Source organism: Urocitellus parryii, chromosome 2 (assembly GCF_045843805.1).
Source record: "Urocitellus parryii isolate mUroPar1 chromosome 2, mUroPar1.hap1, whole genome shotgun sequence".
Taxonomy (NCBI): domain Eukaryota; kingdom Metazoa; phylum Chordata; class Mammalia; order Rodentia; family Sciuridae; genus Urocitellus; species Urocitellus parryii.
In genome coordinates, this window is record NC_135532.1 from 80,496,854 (window position 1) to 80,523,826 (window position 26,973).

At 34.4% G+C, this 26,973-nt stretch overlaps 1 protein-coding gene across 1 annotated transcript in view; it reads right to left on the reverse strand.

The window, feature by feature from the left end:
- The window catches only part of Xpo4 (exportin 4), a 122,958-nt gene that overhangs the window by 19,923 nt on the left and 76,062 nt on the right, over positions 1-26,973 (reverse strand). The window contains exons 8-13 of the mRNA XM_026394968.2: positions 23,577-23,734; positions 23,146-23,320; positions 6,319-6,495; positions 5,621-5,763; positions 4,968-5,113; positions 3,994-4,171 (exon numbers count right to left, since the gene is read on the reverse strand). Coding sequence (XP_026250753.2) covers positions 3,994-4,171; positions 4,968-5,113; positions 5,621-5,763; positions 6,319-6,495; positions 23,146-23,320; positions 23,577-23,734 — 977 coding nt within the window. The remainder of the gene's footprint in view (positions 1-3,993; positions 4,172-4,967; positions 5,114-5,620; positions 5,764-6,318; positions 6,496-23,145; positions 23,321-23,576; positions 23,735-26,973) is intronic.

Here is a 26,973-nt window from a genome sequence, read left to right on the forward strand (position 1 = left end):
ACTCCTTATACAACAGTGCTCAAACTTTCAAAATTTATTTTAGGGGGTATGTAAACAAAATATTCCAATAACCCCATTATTTCATTTATGTTAATATACCAAAATTTCCCCATGAGATTAAATAATTTGCCAACACAGTGGCTGAGGAGAATCGCGAGTTCAAAATCAGTCTCAGCAAAAACAAGGCACTAAGCACCTCAGTGAGACCCCAAATAAAATACAAAATAGGACTGGGGATGTGGCTCAGAGCGAGTTCCCCTGAGTTCAATCCTCAGTATCTCCTGTGTCCCACCCCCAACAACAACAACAAAAAGATTAAATAATTTTAGATCATTTCCAGCCTACCAGAATTCTAAATAAATGGTTACATTAACACTATATGTTTATATACTAGAATTCAATCAGTGTTCTTATAGCTAACACCATCTATTTAAAAAGTGAACAAAATTTTCTTTCACTTCCAATTCCCTATAGAACATTATCCTAATATAATAAATATATATGCTATATTTGCTGACCATACTATGATACAACTGTCTAGGCTAACACAGTAGTGTTTTCTTTCCCATGTATCTCTGAATAAATATTACTTATTACCAGGATAAGCCACCATTGAACACAATTTGGTTTGTATTTTTCATTTTAATGGATAGAAAACAGTGAAAAAACTTGTTCATATTAATAAAAAGAAGGTATTTTTAAAACTTCAAGGTCACCCAATTATTTGAATTTCTTCTAAGGTATATGACAAAAATCACAGAGATCTACTATCAAAAATTATTTTAATAATCTCTTAGCTGACACTAGATTAGCTCCTATTCAATATTACATAATGCAATGGGATGAACTTCCTAATTGTACACTCATTCTAATAAACACTGCACTATTTGCACCTGCTCCTTTATTTGGCACTCTGTGATCTTTTATATACCTGCCAATCCCCACAGTAAAGTCAGAATGAGAGAGCTTCCACCTTTCTTTTGTCAAGTAGAAGAAAGGTGAATAACCTGTAATCCCAGCGGCTTGGGATGCTAAGCTGGGAGGAACATGAATTCAGAGCCAGCCTCAGCAACTTAGCAAGGCCTTGAGCAACTCACTGAGACCCTGTATCTAAATAAAATATAAACAGGGCTGGGGATGTGGCTCAGTGGTTAAGCATCCCTGGGTCCAATCCCTGGTACCAATAAATTAATAAAAAGAAAGATAGACAGACAGATAGACAGACAGACAGCAGCTCAGGCAGTGGTCTGGCAGACAGAGGGGAACCCCAAGTGCATTCTTTCATCCTTTCTATCTCCTCTCCACCACTTCCAACAATTAGCATATGCCTGGGAGCTCATTCAGACACACCTCTCAAACCCAAGGGACTTTTTCTACCTTTACTCAAAAACTACTAACAAAGTGCTTCCCAATTTGCTGTTATCCTTTAACTCTATCTTCCACAGAACATCACCTCTAAACAACTGGATAAGTTCACTTATCTATTGCAAATCCTTTCCCCCAGTTTCACTCCTACCTTATGAGCCCACGTATAGCACCCTCCCTGCCTCAACCTCATCTCACTCACCAGGACCAGTGCTCCTCCCATCACATTCACACACTAGCCACACCAAGTTTTCTCTCTCCCCACCTTTGCTTCTATCACTGCCTTGAGCACTGTTTGCCTTCCTTTCATTCTGCAAGTAGAAGTTCCCTGCCAGTTGACTAGGTACATACAAGTGTTTCTATACACTTTATTATATCCTCAGATCCCATCATGAAGGGGAATTGAAGACACTACTGATCAAAATATCTTCTATTTTTGCTATTCCAAGATTAATACCTCAATTCTACTTGAGTTCCTTAAGAATGCTATCTGAAAATACTGTATATTCTAGACAGCACTCAGTTTCCTAGATGAATCCTGGATTACATTTGCATTTCACAAACTAAAAGTCAACACAATCAATCAGTGTTTTTAACTTTTTTCATGGTTGACTTTTCTATGATTGATCTGATCTGGATACCATCATATCCTTGAATTACTGCAACTAGCTACATATCTGGTCTTTTCACTTTCATCATTCACTCTTGATACAGCAGAGTAATCTTTTTAACACACAAGTAATTTTCCTGCTCAAAACTGTGTAATAGCACCCCAGTTCACTCAGAGCAAAAGTGAAAGATGCTATACAGTTCTAAAGACCTTATCTAATTTTTTTCTATTTTCCCAACACCATCTCTTACAAAATTCTACTTCAGTCTGCCTAGTCCACAATGGCTTTCTTGCTGTTCCTTGAACATGCCAGATATGCCCAGGGCATTGGTTCTCCTTGGAATGCTTATCCCCCAAACATTTTTATGGTTTCCATACCATCCTCAAGTCTTTGCTCTCAAATCACCTCTAAAAAAGGCTGACGTACATCACACTGTTTAAAACTAAAATGATCCCTGAAGTCTTAACTCCTTATCCTCCTACTCTGCTTACATTTTTACCCACAGCATTTACTGTTTTCTAATATTATTTTACTTCTTGATCATCTCTCCTTTACAGGGAGCTCTATAGGAGGAGTGAATTTTGTTTGTTTTATTACTGATATATTCCAAGCACCATTAAAGTGACTACTACATAGTTAAGTACTCAATAATTATTTGTTAAATGGTATTTTCTTCAATAAAGGTGAACTATGTTTTTGGTAAAACAAGGAACATTTTTCCTAAACACCAGTTAATTTCACATTTAATTCTTTGGATTAAAAAAAGGGGGGGACTTTTTTTTTTTTTTTTTTTTTAAGGCAGGGGATGCACAACCCTCCATAGTCTGTGCTCTCAGATACAAAGATGTTTTGCTCCCACACTGATACCTGGGACTGGAAAAAAATTGAAAAAGCACTTAAAATACAAGGAAAGCACTCCTAATGGTACTACCCAGGCAAGAAATATGACAAAGAATACATGACAGCACCCTGAAATTAGTTGTCTTTGAAATTAACATTCACCATGAAACAAACCAAAGCAAAAGCACTGATTTCCACAGATACTGAATTTAAAGACTATAGTAATCCCAGAGAATGATTTAAAACTTTTCAAATAGAAAGTTGTTATTTTAAAGGAAATGAATTCCCAAAGATTTCCTTGGTATCAGCTTAGTATTACAACTTGAAAAAAAAAATCACTTTGTCTTTTGTAGAGATTTAAATGATGCCCATGATTTTTCATTAAGAAAAGAATAGAAGGGATAGCAGCTTGTTTGAATTACTGATTTTGCAACTGAAAAAAAAACCTAATTTGTTATCATTACTGACATCTCTGTATTCTTAATTTAAATTGAAAATACTCAAATTTAAAATACTATTTTCAAATCCACTTTTAAAAGTATATTTATTTATTCCATATTTACCCCTTCTTAACGTCACCATTAAAAATTATGAAAACTTGCCATTACTATTGGGAAGACTAAAGTGAATCCTCTTTCGTTGGAGGCACTATTCTACCTTGTAAATCCCCCAACAGGGTCTCATTGTTTCACATATTCAAGATAAATATTTCCATTTTATAAGAAAAAAAATTAGTTTTCCTTTGGAAAGCCAAAGAAATGTAGTTTTAGCTTTCGTGAACAATAAACACCTATTAACGTTCACCTGGTTCCTAAGAACCTCAAATTCCTGTTTCCCTCATTAAGGGTGCCTGTACATACCTCAGTACTATTTTCTGGTGGACAAGTGCTATGTTCATAGTACATTAGACCGAATGTCTCTTCCAAATCTCCTATTTAGAGTAATTTTACATTTATTTTCTTCAGTACTAGAAATAGCTGTCAATTCCCACCACAGTGGTGTTGCCTAAATAATACTGAGTACTTGCCATCCTTGTGTATTTCAAGGCTTCTCCAAGTTTTATTTTAGTTCGTGTATCCGATTTACAGCGTGCCTATCCCTCTGTTCATCTACCCATCAACTCAAAATTTATAAAACAGTATAAATTACAAGAGCACAGCTATAGAGTTCATATTACCTAATCACAGAATCTGTTCTGTTGTACCCTGGGATGGAAGAAGCCTTTTCTCCTGGAGATCCCAAAATTTGAAGTGTTGTATTAATGTCAACTTCAGATGAATGCTTAATGGAATATTCCATTATTTCTGGAGGTATTAGCGGAGTCTCTCCCTGAGTATCATCAGCTAAGAGGTAGCCTTCAGTTTAAAAAAAATTAAAAATGAACACTTAACAAATCTACATTTACCAAATTGCACTATAAATGTTTTCAGTTTTATTTGATTTATATACATCACATAAATTGATGTAAAAGTAAATCATAACTGTTAATCTGTTAATTTAAAGTTGGTGAGAAGAAACTTTCAATTTCTCAGATTATCAACCCTCAAAAATACAAAGGACAAATGTTCTCTTTATCAATTTTATAATTCATAGTGACATGTAGGCATTTTAATGCACTACCTTTTAATAATTTTCAGTAATATTGTCTATAAAGTTAATATGATTTCTATTATTCATACTAGAAATCAATATTAAAGAATGCCTTTCCAAAAGTCAAAATTTTCCCTGATTATTTAAAATAAACACTAATAGTATGGTGGTTAAGAAAGAAAATCCTAAAAGCCAGACTGTCTACATTTGCACTCTGGCTCCAAAAATTAATAGCAATGTGACCTTGGTCTACTTTCTTATACTCTTAGCTTCTTCGTCTGTTTGATGAGGATAATGATGATGATGGTAACAGTAACAATACTTAACAGTACGATTTTGGTAGAGTATGATGAGATCCACATGAAACATTTGGTGTGCAATAGGCAATGAATACATGTTAGCCAGTATTTAAAAAAAAAAAAAATCCAAAGCTCTGTGGCAAATAACACTATACCCAAATTTTGTCCTATGTTATAAATAAACTACTGTTTTTAATATATCAAGCTTCTTTTAGAGCTTAAACTGTTGACAACTACATTTTAAAAAGAAAAACTAACCAACCTGTAACTAAAATAAGCCAGTGAATATCTTCATAGAGATCATCAAGCATTTTGTTATCAATGGTGCTTGAACCAGGTGAAGCAAGTAATTGTTGCTGATGTCGCTGTAACTGACCATGGAGTCTTGTTACTCTTTCTTCTAATAAACTAAAAAAGAGGAAAAAACAAAACAATTAGCTTCATGAAGTTCAATCCACAAAGATGAAGAACAATTTATAACTTTCATATACTAGATAATATAAATTAAGATGTTAGCACAAAAACAAATATACGAAAGTATTATAGTACACAATTGTTGTCATAGCACCATAGGAATCTAATTTACTATTTATGACACAGAAGGAAAACAATGCTTTACAAACAATCAAGGTATACAACAGGCATTTGAAAACTGGTTATTCCAACTTTTTACGATATGGGTCAAATCGTTTCTCATACCATGTTTTCCATAATCTCTCTGCCATCTATGCTGTAGTGCCTGGGCTCCAAATGTATAAGCCAAAGAATGCAATCATGAGTATGTTTCTGTCCATTGATCCAGTGTGCTGGGATACGGGGTGGGGGTGTTTAAAGTCTTTAAACACTTTAAGTGCTCTCCGGGGAATTGTGAATACAGAATATTTGCTCCATGGGGTTTCTTTGGACTGTGTGTACCTTGTCAGAAGAGGTATACAGTGTTCTGCAGCAATTCTTCCTAGCATTCCTACACTGGCTAGTTGATCAGAAAACTGGTCTCGATCATCTTCTTGAAGTTCACTTATTTCTTCTTCCTCACGAGAGGCTACACCATTGGCAGTCTATTACAGGTGAAAGAAAAAAACAATTGAGGAAATATTTGAGGCCCTATAAAATAGCTTCAAAACTGCATATGGAAAGAAGAGCTGGACAAAGTCAACCTTCAGTGCAGCTATCCAGGGACTCCTTTCTAACCATGGCAACAGCTCTAGTGGTTATCAAAAGAGAGGCACAACACAAAAAGATGTAGAAATATCACTCATCAGTGCATAAAGTAAACACAGCTAACTTCATACCCATAACCCACCTCCCACACTGGAGAACTTCACTTGTCAATAAAATGATCTTTTCACATTCCTGGTCCTTTGGATATAAGAAATCATTCATTAGCACTGCACAACTAGCAAGACAGAGGTAGGAAAATGAAAGCTGAAAGGAGAGAACTATAAGTAACACACTCCCCCTCAGCCAATATAAGAACTCATTTACACAACAAGGGCCACTTTTGCACTCAGCAAATTTTCTCAGGGGGCCTATCTTAAATGTCTAGTTTTATATACTACTTAAGATGAAACAGCCTATGATGATTCTTAATTACCACCCGGCTTAAAACTTACCAAATTCCTTGTGCCATCTGGAGCAGCTAGGTGGCAGTGAATATAGGAATTAAAAACTTGAACTGCATGTTGGGTAAAAAAGCCTTTGTGGAAATGTTTGTCATCTTGGACCAAAGTTAGCCAGGACTCCAACAACTTATCATATGCTTCCATGTATACCATATCATCCTTATCAAGCTAAAAAAAAAAAGAACATTCATAAAACAAATATCCAGAGAAAGAAAATGGGCGTCATAAAGAATCACACAGTTTATAAGTTGTTCCTTAAAAAATGATGATTCTTATTGTTAAACTTTTTCTAACTTAGTCTAAATAATTGTTAGGCAATATGAAACTACTGTTTATTTTAGAAGACTACCTGTTCAGGACATTTTGCATGCATTTTCTTTTTTTTTTAGTTGTAGTTGGACACAATACCTTTCTTTCTTTCTTTCTTTATTTTTATGTGTTACGGAGGATTGAACCTAGCGCCTCGCACTTGCTAGGCGAGCGCTCTACCACTGAGCCAGAACCCCAGCCCTGGAGCATGTATTTTCAAGCAAAAAGAGTCACTAACATTTTTCTAAAGTAAAGAAGAAAAAATGTGGGCCTGGGGTTGTGGCTCAGCAGTATAGGGCTTGCCTAGCATGTGTGAGGCCCTGGGTTCGATCTCAGCATCACATACAAATAAGATAAATAAAGGTACTGTGTCCAACTACAACTTAAAAAAAAAGAAGAAAAAACTGTTCGAATAAAAAGATAAAATGGGCACTTCCTACCTATTTTCTTTTCCTTTTTTTTTTTTGGATGATGTTGGAGCTAGAACCCAGGGCCTCTACATCTGAGCCACAGCCTTGGCCCAATATTTTTAAATGATTTTAGGAAAAATGAAGAATGATAAAAATGAATGTCTCCTAATCAGCAGATTTAACAACACGTGAGCAGAACTTCACAGACGTTCCTTAACAAGATAACTCTTATTAGGGAAGTATCAAACTGTCTCTTCATAGAAGAAAAATCAAAAGGTACAAGTAGATGAAATAATGAGAATAACCCAGACCTCTCTCCAGGCTAAAACGTCTGGCCAGCTTGACTGGGCCTTTCCACAAGAGTACCATGCAACTGTACCTCTAGTGATTCAAACATTAACCAACCCATGATGTTACACACACACACACACACACACACACACACACACACACACACACACACAATTTTCCGCATAGTCTTAGTGAAATTACTAAGCTTGCTATTCCTAATTTCCGTTTTCCCCATTCTTTCTTACTCATGAAGAACTGCTGTTTCGGGGTTAAAGTTTTATACCAAAATTAAACTACTAAGAATAAGGGAGAAATTTCAGAGAAACAGGTAAGAGAGATGATCCACATCAACAGGCTAATTTATAGAGCTATTTGTGGTACAAAATCTCCCTGGGCAGAGCTAATTTGCTAAAAAGTCATTTTACCTTTAAAAGTTGCAAAAGCCAGGAGGGAGGAATAAGCTAGGAATTTCACACAACAGAAAGAATGCTGGTGGACCTGGAGTATATAGGGATAGGTCTTGAAAGAACCTGAGGTGAGGATGGGGGTGGCAGGAAAAAACAGATTCAGAGAGACTTGAAAGGAGACTAGGTTTTCTTCTAATTGCAGCAAAAAGCCACTGCAATGTTATAAACAGTGATGATAACACATGATACAGCTCTTTAAAAGAAAAGCACACTGCCTGCACTGCAAAGTATGATGGTGACTTGGGCCAGCAGGGATATGTTGACAATTGGCCAGACTGAGTGAAGACTTTGAAGGAAGGAAACCGAAAGTCAGAGGGAAAAGAGAAAGCAAAGGTGGCATCTGAAATTTTATCTTGAGCATCTGGAAAGATGGTGGTCTATTTCCTAAAATGCTAAAGACTAAATGAAATAACATGTACAAGGAAAGGAAGGTTTCTCTTTTGGACATGTTCAGTGCAAGATGTAAATAAAAAAATCAAGTGAGATGTTCAATTAACTGATATATATCTGCAATCTAGGGAAGAGGGCTGGAAATACAAATGTGGCATAGTTATATATATTTAATTTTAAAATCATAAAACCAGGAGCATTCACTTAAAAGTAAGGTGTTGGTAAAAAACTAAGGACAGAAGAGGGAGTACAAGTCCAGTGGTAGAGTGCTTATCTGGCATGCAAGGGGCCCTAGTTTGATGCCCAGCACCACAAACAAATAAATAAAAATAAAATAAAATAAGGACAAAGACAGAGCCCACATAGGGGCTTAAGGAAAACACTGACACAGAAGAAATACCAGGAATGTGTGGTATCAAATAAGCCAAATGTGCAAGGACAAGAGTTTGTAAACACACATAGAATATAGCCTAGTGTGTCAGAGCTATTCTTTTCTTCTAGTTTTGATTTTATCCTGATTCTATTTTGCAAGTTTTAAAAGACCATTTCATTTTAAGTGTTCTTTATGTAAGTTACAAGAAAGAAGTCTTATATGGTACAAAGAGAATTGTAAAAAAAGACTTCTAATATTGTTTGAACTGTTCTAGAATTACTTTCCGTCCTTCTCTCTAAGAGTTAACCACTCTTTCAAAAAAGATTGCCTGATTTATGGAAAAGCAGCTGTGAAAGAAGCCTAATGGAGGGGGGAAATGCTTGAAGGATTAACTAAAAATTAAACTAACTTCCTTAGGAATGTCTACTGAACAGAAAAGTCACATGGTGATTTACATAAAAGAAAGTTTGCTATAGCATTACTTAAAATAGTAGAATAAATAGTAAATTGATTTACTGAACCATTTCTCCACTGTGTACCAGTTAAGGACATAAGAAATGGCTCATAACATTAATGAAAAGCAATTATTTTAAGTCTAATTTATGCTTTAAAACCTAGAAAAAAGTATATCAAAACTGTTAGAAGATGAAATTACAAGTATTTTGGTTCACATCTAGTTTTTTGCTTTTTCAACAAGTATTAAAATTCCATAATTAGAATTTTTAAAAGTCCTACATGTGAATCAAAAGATGCCAAGAAAGATTGTCACTCAAATGATAACACAATTCCAGCTTCTTCTCAGAAAAAGAAACAATCTGTGAGGTGAATAGAGAGCCTAGAGAATGGGAGCAAATTTTTTTTTTTAAATATTTATTTATTTAAGTATTTGGTGGACACAACATCTTTGTTTGTATGTGGTGCTGAGGATCGAACCCGGGCCACACGCATGCCAGGCGAGCACGCCACCGCTTGAGCCACATCCCCAGCCCTGGGAGCAAATTTTTACTACACACTAATCTCTAGGACATATCAAGAACTCAAAAATCTTAACACCAAAAAACCAAATAACCCAATCAATAGATGGGTCAAGGAACTGGACAGTTCTCAGAAGAGGATACACAATCAATCAACAAATATATGAAAAACTGTTCATCATCGCTAGCAATTAGAAAAATGCAAATCAAAACCACACCTAAAGATTTTATCTCACTCCAGTCAGAATGGCAGCTATTAAGAATACAAACAACAATAAGTGTTGGTGAGGATGCAGGAGAAAAGGCACATTCACACATTGCTGGTGGGACTGCAAATTGATGCAACCAATATGGAAAGAAGTATGGTGATTCCTTGGAAAACTTAGAATGGAACCACCATTTGACCCAGCTATCCCACTCCTCAGTTTATACCCAAAGGACTTAAAAATATCTGACTTAAAAACAGCACACTACAGTGATACAAACACATCAATGTTTATAGCAGCATAATTCACAACAGCTAAATTGTGGAACCAACCTAGATGACCTTCAGTGAATGGATATAGAAAATGTGGTATATATACACAATGGAATATTATTCAGCATTGAAAGAGAATAAAATCATGGCATTTGCAGGTAAATGGAGAGTTGAAGAATATCATACTAAGTGAACCAATTCCAAAAAACCAAATGCCAAATGTTTTCTCCGATATGTGGATGCTGATACATAATAAGGATTGCGGGTGGGGTGAGGGAGCAGGGGAGGAATGAAGGAACATTAGATAGGGCAAAGGGGAAGGAGGGGAAGGGTGGGGGCAAAGGGGTAAGAAACATGGTGGAATGAGATGGACATCATTACCCTAAGTACATGTATGAAGACATGAATGGTGTGACTGTACTTTGTTTCCAGCCAGAAACATGAAAAATTGTTCTCTATATATGTACTATGAATTGAAATGCATTTTGCTATCATGTATAACAAATTAGAATAAATAAATAAATTTTAAACAACAATTCTATGTGATGGAATTTGGGGATAATCTTAACATTGCATAATTGCTTGAATTACTTTTTCCAGTTTCATAACATTAGTAAGGAAATTCAAATTATGAACATGAAGAACAAAATAAAAGTGAAAACTAACAACTTATAAGAAATTGACAAATTTCTACAAAAATCTGTCTTGGCAAATTGGATCAAGGGATAAAAAGAAAAAAAAATGAATATTCCCATATCTAACCACTTGAAAAATTTAGTTAAATTTTTCCCCCAAAGAAGAAAAGTGGTAGAGTGTTTGCCTAGCATGTGTGAAGCACTGGGTTTGATTCTCAGGGCCACATAAAAATAAATAAAATAAAGGTATTGTGTGCTTCTACAATTTTTTTTTTTTTTTACTTTTCCCAAAAAGAAAAAAATCAGTGGATTTATGGGTGAGACCTACTAAACTACTCAGAACCAAACAAAAACAAAACAACCAATTTTATAAAAACTGATAGAAAGAGATGAGTCCGAGAGTAACATGAGAAGCTGGTTTCACTCTGATACTAAGCAAATCCAACAGTGCATTAAAAAAAAATGACACATCATGATCAAGTTGGACTCAGATCAGAAAGGCAAGGTAATTTTTGACATCAGAAAAATCTAGACATATGGGCTGGGGTTGTGGCTCAGCCATAGAGCACTTGCCTAGAGCATGTGGGGCCTTGGGTTCGAGCCTCAGCACCACGTAAAAATAAATAAATAAAATAAAGATACTGTAAATGAATGGATAAAAAAATGAGGCATATATACACAATGGAATATTACTCAGCAATACAAGAGAATAAAATCATGGCATTTGCAGGTAAATGGATGGAGTTAGAGAAGATAATGCTAAGTGAAGTTAGCCATTCCCAAAAACCCAAATGTCAAATGTTTTCTTTGATATCAGGAAGCTGATTCATAGTCGGATAAGGAGGGGGAGCATGGGAGGAATAGATGAACTCTAGATAGGGCAGAGGAGTGGGAGGGGAAGGGAGGGGGTATGGGGTAATTAATGATGGTTGAATGTGATGATCATTATTATCCAAAGTACATGTATGAGGACACAAATTGGTGTGAGTATACTATGTATACAACCAGAGATATGAAAAATTGAGCTCTATATATGTAATAAGAGTTATAATACATTCTGCTATTATATATATAAAAAAGAAAGAAAAAGATGGAAAGATCTCCCTTGTTCTCAGATAAGCAGAATTAATATTGTCAAAATGAAAAAAGAAAAAAAAGATATTGTGTCCAACTACAACTACAAAATAAATCTTTAAAAAAAAAAAGGGCTGAGGTTGTGGTCAGTGGCAGAGCGCTTGCCTAGCATGTGCGAGGCCCTGGGTTCAATCCTCAGCACCACATGAAAATAAATAAATAAAAATAAAAGTATTGTGTCCAACTACAAGTAAAAAATAAATATTTAAAAATAAATAAGCAAAATGAAGATATTATGTCCATCTATAACTAAAAAAAATTAGTTAAAAATTTAAAAAAAGAAAAGAAAAATCTAGATATATAATTTACCACATTAATAGATTATGCAGATAAGCTTTTAATTAATATCAATTCCCACAAAAGACAGCTCAACATCCTACAGCAAACATTGTTCTTAATGATGAAACAGAAAAGGCATCTTCTATTACCACTTGTTTTCATCAGTATACAAGGAGGAAAAAATAAACAATAACAGAAATACAAATTATAAAGATTGAAAAGAAAAAAGCAAATTCTCATTATTCAGAGCAGATATCATCATCCATAGAAAATCAAATACTCTGAAGACAAACTATCAGCTGGGTACAGTAGTGGTGTGCCTATAATCCCAACAACTCAGGAGGCTGATGTAGGAGGATCATTAGTTTGAGGTCAGCTTCAGGAACTTAGTGAGACCTCAGCCACTAAGCAAGAACTTGTCTCAAAATAATAAATAAAAATGGGGTAGGAGCCAGGCAGTGGCATGTGTCTGCAATCCCAGCAGCTTAGGAGGCTGAGGCAGAAGAATCCTAAAATCAAGAATTCAAAGGCAGTTTCAGCAATAGCGAGATGCTAAGCAACTCAGTGAGACCCTGTCTCTAAATAAAATACAAAATAGGGCTGGGTATGTGGCTCAGTTGTCGAGTGCCCCTGATTTCAATTTCTGGTACCCGTATTTTTTAGGAATATAGTTCTGTGGTAAAGTACCTCTGGATTCAATCCCCAGTGTGTGTTTGTGTGTGGCGGGGAGGTGGGGGTGGGGGTGGGTATTAGAATCAATAAAAATTCTGAAATGTTACTAAACATCTCAATATACAAATGCTAACTGCATGTCTTATGCCAGAAGTAATCTGGAAAATAAAGCTTACAAAAGATATGACATGATACCAACAAAAATGAGTTCTTAAAAAATATTTGTTCCTTTGTGGAATAAATAAGACCAAAAATAATATAAAGAAATGCCACAATCATGAACAGAGAAAGTTAATACTGTAAAGATGCTCACTCTTTGTAAAAATTCATTACAATAGTAACCACAATTCAACTTGCTGAACTGAATATTTACATGGAAGAACAGAGGACCAAATATATTCAAGACTCTTCTGATGGAAAAAAATGAGGTGATATAACTTGTCTACCACCTAGCCAGACTTCCTGTTAGGACTGTTATACAAAAGTACAGAAATAAACAGAAATACCCACTTATACATGAAAACTAGGTATGTTATAGCTGTGGCCCTGTAGATCATCAAGAAATAAAGTACTGCCATGAGTGGTGGAGCATGCCTATAATCCTAGTGGCTCAGGAGGCAGAGGCAGGAGGATCATGAGTTCAAAGCAGCTTACCAAGTCACTAAGCAACTCAATGAAACCCTGTCTTTGAATAAAATAGAAAATAGGCCTGGGGATGTGGCTCAGTGGTTAAGTGCCCCTGAGTTCAATACCTGGTACCCCCCCTCCCAAAAATTAAAAAAAAAAGAAAGAGAAATAAAGTACTATTCAATAAATGTGCTGGAAAATCCTGTTATCCATGTAAAAAAATTAAACTGGATTTCTACTTCAGTTCTAAGATGATAATATAATGAAAGGCAAAATATGAAATATTTAGAAGAAAACACAAGAGGTAAGGTCTAACAAAAGAACTAAAATCACAAAGGAAATCATCATCATCTCAACTATGGTAAGATGAGAATGTGTTCATCACAAGATACCACAAAGCAACATGGTATTCTGGAACAAAAGAGGATATTGGTGAAATCCAAATAAGTCTGTAGTTTAATACCAAAAATATATCAATGTTAATTTATAGTACAAAAATACTATGGTTATGTAAGAGTAATATTAGGGGAAAACTAGGTACAAGATATGTGGAAACTCTCTTCTGTTCTGTATCTTTGCAACTCTGCTATAAATCTAAACTTATTCCAAATTAAGAGAAAAGACCATAAAATGAAAGGGGGAAACAAAACAGGGGAACAGATCTGCAACACAAAACCAACAAAAAATTAGTACACAGAACATTAAAAAAAACTGTACAAATCATTAAGATCAACAACTCAACAGGAATATGGTCAATTGGAGGGCTGGGGATATACTTAATCATAGAGCACTTGCCTAAAATGCACAAAGCCTCGGTTTTAAAACCTTGATACTACATAAACAACAGCATTAGAAACAACAAATCAAAAACAGCAGTGGACAGGAACAAGCATTTTGAAAGAGGAATCACAAGAATTGCATCTACAAAACTTAATATTATTAGTCTTTGAGAAAGCAAAGACTCTATTTTAACTTGTTTAGTGTTTAATGCTGGAGAGGAAATGGATCAAAGAAAACTCATACACACCACTCATTAACATGTATATATAGACCCAATTACTTCAGTAAATACTTTGACACTACCTTATAAAAGTGAACATTTACATACCCTAAAATCCAAAAATTTCACTCCTAAATTTAAACCTTAGAAAAATTCTCAAAAGGACCAGGCACACTGGTGCACACCTGTAATCCCAGTGGCTCAGGAAGCTGAGTTAGGAGGATCATGAGTTCAAAGCCAGCCGCAGCAAAAGTGAGGCATTAAGCAACTCAGTGAGACCCTGTCTCTAAATAAAATACAAAATGGGGCTGGGGATGTGGCTCAAATGTCAAGTGTCCCCGAGTTCAATCCCCGATTGAAAACTGAAAATTCTCAAAAGGGCTGGGGATGTAACCCACACTTGACTAGAATGTGTGAGCCTCTGGGTTCAGTTCCCAAACACTCGCGCAGACACACACACACACACACACACACACACACACACACACATAAAAGAAAAGGAAAAAGAAAAACTTTCAAAAATATAAAAGAATATTTATAGCAACACTATAATGACAAAGGTGGGGAACTCAAAAATTCATTTATAAGACAATGGATAAACTGTAGTATAATATTCAATGATATAGTTATAGGAATACATATATATGATTAAAAACTTTAAAGGAAAGAAATGATAAGACTTCAGACCAGTAGTCAGTCATCTCTGCTGTTGGGAGTAGAGTAGGGGAACAATGAGGGAGATGAACCTTGAATATAACAAGCTAATAGTATCAAGCATCAGGTACTCCAAATGCTCCAGTTGAGTTGTGGGTTGTAGCTATTTTACTACATTTTAGAACTACATATATGTTGTATATGTCATCATAAAGTCACATATGATTGAGGATGAATGACAGAATACATATAGAATAATCAAAAAGAATACTAAAACACCTAAGCACAGTACTTGATCTGTTGTTAGTAGTGGGAGAAGGTGGTTTTATCCTTCAACAAAAATGTATGAAATGCTAAGAGCTGAATACTGGAACACAGATGAATAAAATACTTTCTTCCCATAGAAACATCTGTGGCCTGTTTATATACTTAACAAAGCATGTGCTTCACAGACATCATTTGTTAGGTCTTAACAGTTTATCTTGCCAAAATAAACAGACTGATAACATATCTTAACGGGAACTTCCGAACAGCATCCTCTGACCTACATTTCAAAAGGACAAGAAAAGGACCATTTTCTAAGAACTTTTTGTTGTTTTTTAGTATGTATCAAATACATGTTATCATAGTTGATACATTGAAAATTTTAAATAAAAACATAAAAGTCTTATACAGCTTTCTATCAGTAGTAAAAGAGTTTTCAACAATTCCTTCTATAAAGCCCCGATACAAGCAAAAGAGAAAACCACAGGTAGACTCTAAAAGTTCCTACTCATTGGATGGCAATTTAAAATAAAAACTATGGACCCCTAAAAAAAAAAATTCTGGTAACCTGTGAATACCAGTACAAGTAACTCATCAGGCAAAGTGTGAGAAATGTGGTTGATGACAATTGGCTACTAGATCTTCCAGTGTAATCACAGAGAACTGAAACCTAACCTAGCTCTTTTTCATAATCCTTTGGCCCTGCTCCATAGCCACTCTGGCCAAAACCCAGCAGTGAAGCCAGCAGCACGTGCACAGAGATGACTAAGGAGACCAAGCTAGACACTATGTGCTCATGCACCCGGTATTGTCAGGCCTGCTGCCAGAAAGGCTTTGGAGAGGGGCTTAGAGCTTATGAGACTACTTGACCCCACTTTACTCCATTTGGAAATGGAGGGTAGAGAAGGTAATCAAAATATGATATCAGCACTTCTCTTTCAATGCCCATAATTAACTTGCAAGTGCATAAGAAGTTATATGCAGCCCTTCAGACACAGGGGGAAAAAATCCTGTTTTTATGCTTTGGTAATTATGTTGAATATATAATTCAAAAGCAGTGGTTAATATTTTTGTGAAAATGTTGCCAAACAAAGCTTTTGAAAGAAAATTTTCAGTATGTCAATCTGTCCCCCACCCTTGACATACTGAATTTCAGAGATTAAAATTAACGTTGTTGTATGATTCTAATTATATAACACTCTAGACATTTTAGAAACAGTGAAAAGATTAGTGGTTGTCAGGGGCTAAGGTGGTAGGGTGGGATGTATAAGTGAAACACTGAGGACCTGATTTTTTTTTTTTTTGGTACTGGAGATTGAACTCAGGGGCACCTGACCACTGAGCCACATCCCCAACCCCTACTTTGTATTTATTTAGAGACAGCGTCTCACTGATTTGCTTAGTACCTCACTTTTGCTGAAGCTGGCTTTGAACTCATGATTCTCCTGCCTCAGCCTCCCAAGCCACTGGGATTACAGGCCTGAGGATTTGATTTTTAAGGCAATGAAACTATTCTGTATGATACTACACTGGTGGACATAATATATATTTATCCAAACCCATAGAATTTACAACACCAAGAATAAACTCTCATGGATATACAAAGGACTCTGGACGATAATGATGTGTCAGTACAGGTTCATTAACTCTAAAAAATGTACCACACTCTGAGGAGGGATAGTGATGGAGGGAGGTTGATGGGGAGGAAGCTGTGCACATTGCTACTGGGGGAATATGGAACTCAGTATTTTCACTCAGATCGTGCTATGAACCTAGAATTGCACTACGATATGTCTTTATATTTTTATCCATCTACATAAATCTAATATTAGGCACTGTAAAAGCATACAAGATAAATATTATACCAAAGGAGTTAAAAGTTTGGTTCTTATATTGAAAACAACTCCAAATCTATTCCTAGCAATGATGGAACTATGGTTCCCAGTAGATATCTGCTATAATTCTTCCCACTACATTTTTTCCCACAAACAGCAAATAACCAAATCTTCTCCATGAATTTGAAAATCTCTTTCTCTCAATCATTAAATCTTACTTTCCTATCATCTTCCTCTCTCTCTGGTGCTGAGGATTGAACCCAGGGTCTCACATATGCTAGGCAAGCTCTACCACTGAGCTATATTCCTCAACCCCAAATTATTTTCACATTTACATAACAAGGGTTATGCAAGAAAAGTATGATTTGCCTATATGATTGTACAAGCCTATAATCCTAGCTACTCAGGAGGCTGAAGCAGGAAGATCACAAATTTGAGACACGCCTGGGCAACTTAGTGAAATCCAGTCTCAAAATAAAAAAGGACAGTGATGTAATTTAGAAGTAGAGTGCTTAGGTAGCATGTGTGAGGCCTTGGGTTCCAAACTCCAGTAGAGAGAGAGAGAGAGAGAGAGAGAGAGAGAGAGAGAGAGAGAGAGAGCGCGAGCGAGCGCACGCTCGAGCGAGCAAGCAATGAGATGGATGAGAAATTTTATTAAAGGAAAAAAAACTTAAGAAGCTCCTTAGCCTTGTGGAACTCTGGGTTCCATATTTCCAACCTGAGGCTACTGCTGTGTTATAGTTTTTAAGAATTTGAGCATGAAAATCAAATTCAACTACCACAGATGGAAGAAACTGGGATAATGTTAAAAGAACACAGGCTGGGAAGTTCACTAACAGAAAAATCATCTGGCAGAAACAAGTTATGCAATAAAACTTGCTTACAATAAACAGGATGGGGATAAAACTTCAGGCTCTATCAATATATCATTTTAAAAATCTGGATGACTGATACAGAATTGTTTATTCTATTACTCTTCATAATAGCATAATATATAAAATTTACACTTTGTATGATGAAATATTTCAAAAAGGTGAAAATTTACAGGTTATAGCACAGTCACCAAACTCAATGACAAATCACACAAAAAAATATTTGCACTGCATAGTATAAAACATTAACAAGGACTTATGAACAATCAAATGAAAGAGCCATGCTTGTTTATACTGTTACTCCTTTGCTGTAAGTATTTTAGATTCTTGCCTAATATAGTGTCATTTTAGATAAATATGTTAATAGACAAAAGTGACAGAAGAGTGATAAATGGATCCCTCTATTTAAAAAAGTAAGAATCTAGAAACCTTTGAAATCAATCCATTATCTAATTATATTGGTTTTTCTAGCTAGTCCTTAACAAAATTAACATAACTTCAGAGTACCTATGTAGCTGACAGTATTCTTGGCTTCTGAAATCCCCCAAGAGAAATTGATTTAATAGACAAGTATTGCAGCTGTCAGTAGAATCCTATAGACAGATCACTTAATTTAAAAAAAAAAAAAAACTTACCTCTACAAAAACATGAACAAGTTTTAATTTACAGAACAAGTTTTTAAATGTTTTACTCTGGTTAACATACTTTCTTCCTTTGTAAATGCTCTTTGCATTTTTTGTTTTTTGATTTTGCAATGCTTGGTAGAATCCAAGGCTTGCACATGCTAGGCAAGTATTCCATAATTGAGCTACATCCCACCCCTGAATTTCAAAATTCTTAATGCAAAGTAATGCATACATATTATACATCACACCTGGCACATAGTAGCTGTTAACACATATTTCTGAAACCAAATTAACCTAAGTATTCCTAATGGGTTGACATCTGGGGAACTCCTTTGACTTACAATGGATTGAAGGGCAATCTTTTTCACTGCACTCTAGCATTCATTTTTGAACTGGATCCACAGGTTTCATGTTCATATTTATGTTTCTAATGCTAGCATTATAAACACTAACAGGGATGTTGCATGGAACAATATTATCTCAGTAAATAAGCTTTATTCTAAATCTATCATACACTATCTCAAGTACAAGAATTCTGTAAAATTTAAACACTGGTTATATAAACAATCAGAACTGAGTTATAACCAAATCACAAAACATTGAATAGTAAAATTATAATCCAACCACAATAAAATAAAACATTAACATAATTCTTATTGACACTTCTTATAGTAAGTGTATTTTATACTAAGGTATAATGGTAACCAGTTTTTTCCAAATATCATCATAGAGCTAAAACTATGGTTGTTATTATTATAAAGAAATGTACTTTCAATGTATAAGATTTAAAAAATACTCATGCATCTCATTTCCATTTTTCCTATGATCTTTTATGCTAGAGAAATGCATGCAGGTGAAGAGAGTCTGGACAGTCACTTGCTCTCTCTAGTATCATCAAATAGTAGCTATCAGAACCACTGAGCAAGGGATGTTGGTAGGGATTCTCAAAAAAGCTTTTCTTTCATGAGAGAAGATGCAAATTATTTAACACAGTTACACTGTACTAACATCACCATTCTAGAAAATAAGGGCTGGGCATGCAGTTCAATGGTAGAGGTATGCCTACCATGTGTGAGGCCCTGAGTTCAATCACCAGCACCACAAAAACAGACAAATAAATAAATTGATTAATTAAATATTTTTTTCTTATCATGGAAATGCCAAGATTTCTCTTAATCTTCTCAATCTGTAATTTAGCTTTACTATATTCATTTTCATCATATCTTGTCTCCACAAAGTGATCACCCAATGAACAAGACAAGAGTAGATTTTGAATCAAGAATGCTGACCTTTAAATGCCCTCACTCGCTAAATTATTCTACTGCATTGCACTCTTTAAGGAACTTCCTAACAAGTTTATTAAATTCTTTTCCTTTTCTACCTTATCTTGTTGGTCCTGAGATTAGGTTATAAATGTACTAAAACCAAATGTAAAGTTCTTCCTTCATAAAGTAATATCTACCATCACACCTCCCTTTACACACACATCAAAATACATACACAGAACACATTGCTGTCATGACATTTTATTCAATCTGTTGCATGGCCTCTCTGATGATCCTACTTGTGAAATGAACTAAAAATACTCTACAGATAAAATAAATCAAGAAAGCAACTGATATAGCGTTCAGGTCATATCTTCCTCAAATTTCACTAAACTAATACAAATGCATGTACTAATATAATAAATATTTTGATATAGTTGGTATATTAAAATGCACAATTATTAGAATTCTAATCTTCAAGACAACACTGTTTCCTCTCTACAATCATTCTCACTTCCTCGGTCCAGAAACAGATAATAATTAGACTTGGGGATGTAATAAAAAACATTTTTATGAGGCATCATGAAATCTCAGGAAATACCAAGAAACTTTAACAGAACAACTTGGCTAAAGACGGGAACTTTTTTTGATTCTCAGTTTACTGCAGGTCAAATGACAGTCATAAATATAATGTTCGCGCAAAGGCAAAAGTCACTAAGCAAGGACATATTTCAAAAACACACCAGTATCAAAAATTTTCTTCCTATGAAAATATTCTTTTTTCCCCTTTTGGTATAGCAATATAGTTACTATCAAAGATAAGATTTGCTTAGAAAAACAGAATCTAGCATTATTCCTAAAGAAATAGCAGTTCTGAAAAAAAGTGTTATAATAAAGCAAGTCTATCTGCAAAACATGTTTTCTTACAGAAAAGAAGCTCTTTCAATATTAAAGACAAACAAAAAAGTCTTTTAAAATTGAAATTACAAAAAAATTATTGGTTTGTACAAAATAAAAATCAGTCTTACATAGTAACAGTACATAAAATACAGAGCATCAACCATCTTAAAGGTTCATTTTAAAAAAATTATTATTCTACATTTCAGTGTGCATACTACACAGGAACTTTCATAAAGTTAATCCATGCCATAAAATATCAGAAGGAATTATCATTCTGACTTTACCAATGAGAACAAATTCAGAAAAGGGGAAGCAGCTTGCCCAAAATCCTGCACTTTACAACTACTCAGCTGTATTGTCTCTCCCACCAAATTTCATGATCTTTCAATAACACACTGGATCCTTTTTTTTTTTTTTAAATGAATTCATGTCCCAAAATTTCCTTAAACAATCATTCCCTCATACACTTTTCCAGCTCAGGACAACTACTACGTGTTATGAACTAATAATGCAACCAGGGGGTGACCAAGGAAACAAAAGATAATACAGTCTGTCCAGAAAGTTCAATCTGATTTGACTGGATTTGTTCATGAACTTTTAGTATTAGCTATATATTCCCCAGACAATAAAACACTGAAGCTGAAATGACATTTAGGAGGATTTGTTTAGTCTTCATTCAAGTCACTGTGCAAGGGCTACTACCCCCTCAGACGTCAGCTTCACCAAACCTCCCAATGTGGCTTCCACAATTAAAAAGCTTTAAACAAACTGTTACCCTCTGTTCTTTATAATGGGTGACCAATTACTTTTTAAAATAACCATTAAATATAAATACATCAATTAAAATAATTAAAACATTTAAAAATACAACACTTTACTTAAATGAAACCTATGAGGCACATCAGAGCATGCCCTCTTGTGAAACAAGCAGAAGATGTACCTGCTTCTCTGAAAGTTTGTATAGGCTTTCTATACCCCAATACTTCTATGTTAAAACTTGACAGAAAAATTGTCAAGTTGAGGGCCTCCTGCTTAAAATAAATAAATTCTCAATGTAAAATTTGCAAACCAGTAATGTCATATATCTTTAGCAATTCTTTGAAATGTTAGGACTGCTCTTAAACAAACAGAAACTAAAAGGTAGCTATGTTTCTAAATATCTGATCAACATGCTAAATCTTCAATCTACCTGGCTTAGGGGAGAAAATAAACCAAGAGGGAAAAGTACAAAAGCCATGTTAAATGAGACCTAACCAGTTCATAATCTGGGATCATTTGAGAAGAGTTTGAGTAACACTTGAATACTTAAATTTTCTATGGGCTTTCACGTTTAGAACATAAAATTACTTCCCTAGGAAATTTAAACCCCACGTATGATGGCTTTAACCTTCTATTCCTCTACTACTTAAATGTTTTCCTCAGATAAATCCTTTTCTGACCCAGCTACTTTCCTCTCATCAAATCACTAAAGTGCCCAATTACATAAACACAATCATTTCCAAGTTCTTCATTTTCTGAAGACCTCTGAAGGGATTCAAAAAGCCGACACAGTGCCAGAGTTCCACCAAAACTACTTGGAATTTAACATAAAATCCTAACAGATATCTACAAATACTGTTTTTAATTTTATAATCTTTTAAAAGACTCACATTTTGATTCATGAAAGAGAATCTCAACAATAACTTTTGTAGGGAAAAAAATCTATTATTTTCCATGATTAATGTAGCTATTCACAGTAACTTATAAAAGCAGCTGTGTATTCAAGGGTTTTAGTACGTGTGTTCTAAATTTAAATATAAACTTGAAAATGTACATCTAAAAATCTGTGCTAAAAATTATCATTAGTATTATTAGTCTTAATTTTAATGTAAATTAGATCCTACCAAATTATATTATTAAACCTTTCTACCAAAAAATAATGAGAAGCATCTAATCAAAATAAGCATGGCTACAATTTGAACTGCATCATGTTTACATAATTTCCCAAAAATCCAAAATAAAAATTATCAAAATAAATACATATACATATAAAATTACACATAATCACACCATATACAACAAAGCTTACCCTGCTAAATTGTGAAATGGGGTTTTCACAAAACTTTTAATAGAAGTAATGAATTCCAATTATCTCAAAATTAAAATCTTAAGACCAATAACTTTCACCTGTTTTGAACCCCCAAATTTTAAATGTCACGTTTCCAAACACATGTTGCCAACTTACATATATGAACAAATTCGTAACTTAACAACAGCTACTACCACTCACTTAAAATAATTACATGTCATAAGAAAACGTTACAAAGACAGCATAAATTTCCTCATGAAAAAAGGACACAATTTATTTTACAATAGTCACTCACCACTTCTTCCAATGCAGCACTTCGCCCAAAAGAACAAGTGAGGTGTGTGAGGCAGTTAACAAAGGAGGAGAAAAGTTCATTGGGAATGGCAGTTAAAACATTTCGAGGGAACACAGTTATCAGGTTGCTGATAATGCTGGAGATTCCTACAGCTTCAGAATCTTCTATTTCAATTCTATAAACCAAGTAATGAGGATTATTATTAAGTGGTAGTAGAAGAAAAGTTACAACTCATTTCCAAACATGCAAGTATTATCACTTACTCATTTTAAAAAGTATATCTCTGTGTATTAATTCCAAATTAGCCACATGGTTTCACTTCAAAATACAAAACGGAGGAAAAAACCACTACTTTCTTTTTTCCTTCACTGTTAAACACAAGGAAAACTCGGAAAGTTCCCTTTTCAGTTATAAAGGGTAAATATACCTACCCATTGATAGTATTCAGCAATCCCTCAATGAAGTGTGCTAGATAATCAACTTGTGATCCTTCATCTGGGAAGATGGGTCCATGAAGAGAAGCTAACTGGGCAAGGCACTGTAAAGAATCTTGTGCCATATCTGAATCTTCTCTGATTTTTCGATGTACCTGTTAGAAAGAATTACTAATCCATAAAAACAAATTCTTCTTTTGTAAGGGTCACGTGTCTACCATGCCGAATGAGGTAAGAGAAAAATTCACTGTAGCTGATTATTTCCAGAAAATTAACCCCTGAATTAAACTAATTTGAAAATTGCCCCTCAGTCCATCTGACATTATAGCCCATGATTTTAAACCTATCAATTAATTTTTAACTGAGGGCTACCTACATTTTGAAAATTGAATCGTCTCCAGCATGTTATGACAAAGAGAGAAACAGATGCCAGCCAGTCAGACATACTGCTTATTCTAAAAACAGCAACAACGACAGTCATCTGTATTATGCTAACTATGTCTCACTACAGCTTCTTGCTAAAGTTAGCGACAAGTTCAATCAAGAGTATATAGATGCTGCTTTAGTGGAAGTAAACAGTCGAAAATTTAGAAAATCAATATACCATTCAATCCCTTACATTCATTCATTCATTCAAACAACTTGAGTCTATGCTTTCATTAATTCTGAAACTGCTTACAATTTGTTTGAATCTCATTTTATCCTACATCACTGCTTTATATAATACTAAAATTTTTTTAAATACAAATTTCATTTAAATTATACATTAATCCATTTATTTTTTTATTTTTATTTTTTTTAGTCATACATGACAGCAGAATGTATTTAAAAATCCATTTAAAATCGCATCTTGATTTGATTTCTATTGTGCAATACTAATGTGAAACGCTTATACAATGTTCCATATGAAAGGAAATGCTCCCCAAATATTGCATTCTAATTTTATGGTATTATTAATATTCTCAGATATTAAAGGTTTCATTCTATGATATGAAAAATAAATAAACAAAAAATATTCAGTGAAGAATTATATGGCAACTATTCATCTAAGCCCACCTGATATTTACTATGACCATTTTCTATAACCATTGCCCTTCTTCCAATGTCCACACTAGTGTAACTCTTTTCTTTCCTACACAAACTCTCAACTTTGTAAATACTCAGAGCTGAACATTTATTATTTCAGGTTATATTACTTTGGCTCTAAAAATAATTTATAAATTACTTGACGTTAGAATATTTCTTTTAAATATTCACTGGTAGAATGCCGGTCACAGTGAACACAATAACTCATTATTCACTGGTTGATTCCAGAAATACTTAATCACTGAACTTCCTACTGTTCTAGTCAAGAAATTTAAAACACCATGACAACTCTAAATATTACAAAGTTAATCTATTGACATGCTTAAAATGTGTTATACTCTTTGGTCTAGAATGGGACTTGGAAAACCACCACCCATGGTTTTTGTATGATCACGAGGTTGCAACTAGTTTTTTCATGTATATGTAATAAAGAAAAAAATCAAAATAATATATTTCATAACCTGTGAAAATTATACAAAATTCATATTTTAATGATTATCAATAAAGTTTAAATGGAACACTTGGCCACGTTTGTTTATTTATTACCTTGGGCCACTTCTGTGCTATAATGAAGAGTGGAGTGTGACCATATGATGTGCAAAAGCCTAAAATATTTATTATTTGGCCCAATAATAGAAAAAGTTCACCAATCCCAGGTCTAAAATACAAATATTCTTCAAGCTATAGTCCATTGTATTATATGTTTTATACAGTAAATTCAAGACAAAATATATAAATTCAAATATACACTGTCTAGTTTATGAACTTGAATACAACATTTTGATATGCTCTTTATCAATAAACTATAAATTCAAGTGTGGTGTGCAAGGATACATTCTACCAACAGCTACAATGTAGTCTGGAGCAAGAGAAACCCTGCTTACAAGCTCCTCTACCCACTGAGACAGATGGTTGATCACTGCTGGTCTATTAGTAAGGAACTGAAAAAATATCTTCAATGAACTACCTAATGTTGATAATATAAAATTAACTGTCCTTGACAATGTAAAGTTTACTATCTTTTACTATCTGCCTATATTGTGCAAGCTTAATTTATTTTTCCCAAAATATCATAAAATTCATGATAAACAATTCTTATATATTCTTGCCCTTCTTCCAATGTCCACACTACAAAAAGAGTTTCCTTACACACAAACTTGTATTTCAATTAAAAACTGAATTCATCACCTGAATAAGGGAAAGAAGTGAGGGATAAGAGAGAGCATGTCTAGCAGGACTTCCAGAGCAGTTAAGAGTGAGGCTATTCATCAAGACAAGAAAGCAAGTTAGTAAGATGACAAATTCTACTGGAACATGTTAAATGTGAGAAGTCTGTGGTCCATCCAAACTGAAATATCCAGTAAGCACTCGGGATTACGAAGCTCTGGGAATCTGAAGCAGCCAGTGCTGAATATAGATTTAGGAGTCATCAGTGAAATGGTGCCTAAAGTCCTACTCGTGGAAGCAATAGCCCCAAGAAAGTGTATAAAGTCAGCAAAGTTGGAAACTAAGATATGAACACCAATATTTATGCAATGAACAAAGAAAGAAAAGACCATAAGCAAGATCAGGTAGAATCTGTCAAAAAAAAACAACCAAACAAAGCAGGAGGAAAACCTAGTAAGACTGGGATTTTTCCCTAAGACCTTATGGAGAAAGAAAAGTCAAGACGTTTATAAATTTCTGAGGGGCACAACGCAACCAAAAATACTCCAAATTTCAGATGTAATCAACAAATTAGTCTTGACCTCATGTGAGAGTATATTTATGTATATCTATTCAAATCTACCATAATAGTGATGTACACTGGAAAAGTGCTTTAAATTAGGCAATGAATTCACATAAGTGAAACTGAATTTAACAAAAATCGAATTAAATAGAAAAGTGAGCCATTATGATTTTTGTGACAAAATTATTACAAAATTAAATTGTTTATAAACTTTTAAATGAAAAGGCACAAATAAAACTGCTAAAATAACAAAGTGAAAAAGGGTTAATTTTCAAATTCAAAAGTTATTTGCATGTGGTAGTTCACAGCTGACAGGAGCAGCTGTCTGGTTTGTCTAGACAGCTGTTCAGATTTGGTGGAGTTGTTTCCAGTACTGCCGACAAGTTTTTCACCTTTTCAAAAACTGCTGGAGTGGGATCTACTTTCAGTTCAGTGAATAATACAAAGAAGTGAACTTGGATCCCTATCAAAACAATTCCTGTCAGATGAGGCAGGCAATAGTTTTAGATTTTAGTTACAATTATCTCTTTGATCTTGATAGTGTTTTAGTCATCATTTCTCTGATTTAAAACAAAAAAT